Raw genomic sequence first — 5,074 nt, forward strand, 5'->3', positions numbered from 1 at the left:
CTTTAGTGCTGAGAATGTATTTTCTCACAGTTCAGGAAGCTGGAGGTCTGTCTTCAAGGCACAGTTCCAGGGACAGTTACTTCTCTGTTGGGTCTAGGGGATGATGCGACTGCCCCTTTGTCCCTTGGTGGTCTGCCCCTTCCCTCACTGGTGCTTAGCGCTGTGTCTAGTGTGCTCATTTTAGTCTCTCAGCATTGACCAGCCTTCCCTGATGTGGCCGCATTCACATCAACAAAAATTCCCAACCCCATTGAGATGACTTCCAAAGGATTCAGATTCCAATACAGACTTGAATTTCTGGGAGACCCAATTCAATTCATGTAACAGATAAGGAGCAGAACTAGGGGAGACAGACTAGATGGGACACCACAGTCTGGCGGAACAGCGTTCTCTTTGACTTGATTCTCGGTGACTGGATGGACCTGGGTGTGCCGGTAGGGGGCTGTGCACTGGGTAGCCCAGCACTGCCCTTGGAAGGCTTGTCTCTAGTCTGGGAGCCCAGCTACAGGAGATTGGGAAGGGTGACCCTTGTCTTGGGGAGGTGGGATATAGGGATGGGCCATGCTAAGGAACCACCCTAGGCTTTGAAAATACGCCATATTGGTTGAGACTTCTGGCTGCAGGGTCAGAACTTCAACTTGAGTTGGCTTAAGCACGAAGGAGAGTTGACTGACTTGTGGAACTGAAAATCTGGGAGCAACAGACTGTAGTCAGTGCTGGCCTAGAGGCTCCAGCGAGCCCATCAGGACCTTCTCTTTTGCACTGGCCCTGGTCCTTGGCAGATCTTCCTTGGGGGAAGCCAGATGGCTTAGACAGGGCTGCTGAGAAAAGATTTGGACCCTGGTTCAAAAAATCTCCCCTTTTAAGATTTGCACTACCTCTGTCAGGCTCCAGGCTCCCTTGCACAACATCCCCTGGGGATTCAGCCCACCTTCCACCCTCCTCTCCAGTCTTCGGCTTGCTTCCTGTTCTCCTGGCAACAACAGGGGCAAGAAGAGACCTCTCTGCCAGGTGCTTCAGCAGAGTCCCAGGACTGAGTCCCCCTGGGCCCCCTGGGCCATCTGCTCACCTCTGAGTGACTCAGGAGGTGATGCTCTGGTTGGCTAAGCCTGGGCCACATGTCCTGGAGTGAGAGACACCCACACAGTGACCAGGGGAGGAATGTTTTATCCAGGAAGACCAGGGTGCCATGTCTGTGGTGGGAACCTACATCTCCGGATAAGACATGATCCCGGGCCTCAGGATAAGACATGATCCCGGGCCTCAGGAATGGGGCGCAAGGGCACAGGGAATGAGCATCATCAAAGGATACAGCTGCTCTGTGCCCTGGGCCTGGGCCAGGTTAGACTAAGGCAGAATGCAGCCTCAACTTACCATTGAGAGGGAAACGGAGGAAGTTGCAGGGAATGGGGCCCAAGTCAGGGCCCACCAGCTCAGCTGACCCTGAGGATCGATTGTAAAGAATGGGCATCAAAGACCAATATATATATAAATCATTGTGAATGAGGGAGAGTGTGGAGTGGGGACCTAGGGCCCATCTGTGGGAAATTGGACATCCCCTTGCAGAAGGGCTGTGGAGAGGAGATGAGCCAGTCAGGGTGCAGTGTAGCAATGATGAAATATACAATTTTTCTCTATTTCTTGAATGCTTCTTTCCCCCCAATATCATGATCCCAGTTCTACCTTACAAATCTGGTTAGATCAGAGGATGTACACTGGTACAGATAGGAACTGGAAACAGAGCGAATCCAGGACAGATGAACCCCTTAGGACCAGTGGTGAGAGCGTTGATACCAGGAGGTGGAGGGAAGGTAAGGGCGAAAGGGGGAACACATTACAAGGATCTACATATAACCTCCTCCCTAGGGGATGGACAGCAGAGAAGTGGGTGAAGGAAGACATCGGATGGTGTAAGATATGACAAAATAATATTAATTTCTAAATTATCAAGGGTTCATGGGGGAGGGGGGAGCGAGGAGGGAGGGGGAAAATGAGGAACTGATACCAAGGGCTCAAGTAGAAAGCAGATGTTTTGAGAATGATGATGGCAACATATGTACCAATGTGCTTGACACAATGGATGGATGGATGGAGTATTATGAGTTGTACGAGTCCCCAATAAAATGATTAAAAAAAAAAAAAGAATGGGCATATTGGATGGAGAGGCAGAGAAGAAAACAGCTCAGAAAGAGGAGCACATTCTGGCCATAGGACTAGGGGACAGCAGAATGGGCTCCCCATCATGGGAGACACCCATGGGTTGGTTGCTGTTGAGGGGTACAGGGACTCTGTGATCAGTGAATCATGGAGGCAAACTTGAACTCTGAACCCGTCCTGGTGCCCCAGCTCCTGCCCCGGCTCTGGTTGTCCTCCCTCTCCTGGGGGGACTTGCCAGGCTGTGGGCCTTATGAGTCGATGAGAGACCCTCCCCAGGATACATGACTATCTTTTCTTTCTCCTCTTTCCCTGCTCAGATATCCGTGGGCTCCAAAGCTTCCTGGACCAGGCCTCACGGCTGGGCCTTGACGTCTCTCTACAGAAGGTGGAAAAGAACATCAGTCACGTGTTCACCAGCCTCTTCACCACTATGAAGACTGAGGAGCTGAACCGTTACCGGGACACGCTGCGTCGCGCCATCCTGCTGCTCAGTCCCCAGGGGGCTCATGCGTTCATCAATGAGGTAGGTCAGCCGGTGCTGCTTGGCTGGAGGCCAGCGCTCTGCATAGGGATGGCTCAGCCGCGCCGCGATGCAATTTCCTGGAGTGGATGGGGAGTCACGCTCGACTTCAAAAGAGGGCCTAACGTCTGCTCCTGTTGGTCCTGGGCTGGTGGTCAAGGCCCACCGAGCCCCAGAAGGTCATGGCAGCTGGAGGGAGACCTTTCATACATCACTGCTTGGCTTTCTGAAGCAACGTTCAGCACCCTCTTTCCCCCCTCTGCTGTTCATTCCCTTCTCTTTGCCGACAGGTGCGAGCCTTTAGGGATAAAGTGCATTTCTTGCTCTCTGCAGAGGTGGGCAGACCTGACTTTGGATTCGTTAGGACCTGCTCAACGTGTTTGCTGCCAGTACTGTGTATTGCCAGGTGATACATAAAGGGTGTGCTGCTTCTTCCTTTGGTCCCTGGGCTCATCAGTGAGGTTGTAAAAAAATACAAAAACCCCAGGGGTAGGGAATTCTAGTGAAGCAGCCCCCACCCACTGAACACATAATTCCTCAATTTGGAAACAGACAACTAGCTGTGTGTGCTCTATGAAGTGGCTGGTTGGCAACAGCGTGGCGGTCACATGGCGGTGAGGGGCAATGCTGGGTTGGGGGGGTCTTTCTGGTGGGTTGGTGGGGGTCTTTCTGGCGTGGGTTGGCTGTAAAAGGTGGGCTGGGCCTGAGGTCAGGGGTGGGCTGAAGGTTCACAGAGTGCCTGAATGCCCCTACACAGCTCGCCCACCTACTCCTGGCCTCCTTGTTGACTCTGATGGAAAGTAGGAGTGATAAAAGGCAGAGTGGGCCTGATTCGCTGTGATGTCCTCCGCTGTCTGATTTTGTGTTCCCTTGTAATTAATTATGACTCAAAATGCTGCCGCACGCATCATGACCCAGCATGGAGTCCCCTGCCAGAGAATGTGAAATTCGGAATGGCTAATTTAGTGCCTTTGACGGACAGCTCGAGTGCTCTTGACTAATCAGACCCTGGATGGCGCTAGTGGTCAGCGGGCTGTGATGTCCCGTTGGCTCTTGGCATTTGCACCAGAACAAGTTTCCCTGTGTGGCATGATTTAGTCCAATAATGGGCAGCCCAGGATGAGTGCCACTAATGTGTTCTGCCTTTCCCAGAATGTTCCCAGCAGAGCTGTTGCAAACATCTGATTGCAGGGCTGCTTTTCCGTTCCGAACCCCTCCCCCGCCGACCTGCACCTGTCCCAGGGGTGGGGGCGGTAAGGCTACCCCCAGCCTGCCCCCTTCTCCGCTCCCCAATGCTTTGCCTCCTCTCGGAGTTTTCTTTCCTGTTTCCCTCTGTCTGGCTGTTAAGCTTGGCAGTGGAAAGACAATTGGCTTTGGAATTCACTCGCTTTGGAGTCAGGCCCCAGTTCTTACACTAACTAGTGGTCTGTCCTTGGGAAATGTCCCCCTCCTCCTTTCTTCCTCGATGGAATAGGGATGAAGGAGCCGACAGCTCCACAGAGGGTGACAGCTGGCATCTCAGAAAGCATGCCCGGTCTCCTTTCCCTGGGCAGGCTCATGCCGTTTCCTTCTGTATGGATTCAGCCCCCGTCGCTGTTTCTAGACCTTGTAAGGATTTAGACCTCGCCAAGACTGGTAGCCTAAAGATATTATTTCCAAGTGATTAACTATGCAAACTCCTGCAGTGCTGGATACACTTGAGCAGGCTCTGGCCCCTTGCCTACCTGTTTGCTCAAGCTGCATTTGGAGAGCTTTTGCTTTCTGCTGGGTGCTACAGATCTGAGGATGCCTTTGGATAGGGCACCTATAAGGGCCAAGAGGGACAAGACTGTGAGTGGTGGCAGAGGCTGTGGGGAAGGATGGGGCTGGGGTTTGGAAATTACCTTTGCTTCTCTGCATCAGTTCTTGCTGGGAGATTCTTGAGCTCTGGGCCAGCCATCAGGTCGGAGAGGAAGCACGATTTGGGGGGATTACGAGGGTCCTGGCCTTTCATGTGCGTTCTCTGACCTTCACACTTCGAGTTAAGGAAACCAAAGCTGAAGTTAATTGCTATGCTTAAGGCCAGGCCATGCAAACAGCAGCCAGGGCGGACGTGATTTGAGTCCCTGTTTGATCCTCTACAGAGCCCCTTCCTTGTACGTGGCTGGGGTGACGATGGAGGGAGCCCAGCATTTTGCAGTTACTGGGATGGGTGAAAACCAGCTGTGCGCGGTTCATTGGAGAGTTGTAGCTTGAATGCTCTGTTGAAGCCTGTGTTTGGGTAGACTAGAGAAACCAATCTTGGGAGATTCATATATGTGTAAGAGAGAACTTTATATCAAAGAGTAATTGTACATTAAGAAAACATCCCAGCCCAGTCCAGATCAAGTCCATAAGTCTGATACTAGCCCATATGTC

At 52.2% G+C, this 5,074-nt stretch overlaps 1 protein-coding gene across 1 annotated transcript in view; it reads left to right on the plus strand.

Annotated features, from left to right (window-relative positions):
- Positions 1 to 5,074, plus strand: part of GRID1 (glutamate ionotropic receptor delta type subunit 1) — a 902,002-nt gene that overhangs the window by 278,400 nt on the left and 618,528 nt on the right. Inside the window, exon 4 of the mRNA XM_013006314.2 lies at positions 2,475 to 2,680. Coding sequence (XP_012861768.1) covers positions 2,475 to 2,680 — 206 coding nt within the window. The remainder of the gene's footprint in view (positions 1 to 2,474; positions 2,681 to 5,074) is intronic.

Source organism: Echinops telfairi, unplaced genomic scaffold, assembly GCF_000313985.2.
Source record: "Echinops telfairi isolate 266 unplaced genomic scaffold, ASM31398v2 ScPeMD7_2010;HRSCAF=2546, whole genome shotgun sequence".
Classification (NCBI taxonomy): Eukaryota; Metazoa; Chordata; class Mammalia; order Afrosoricida; family Tenrecidae; genus Echinops; species Echinops telfairi.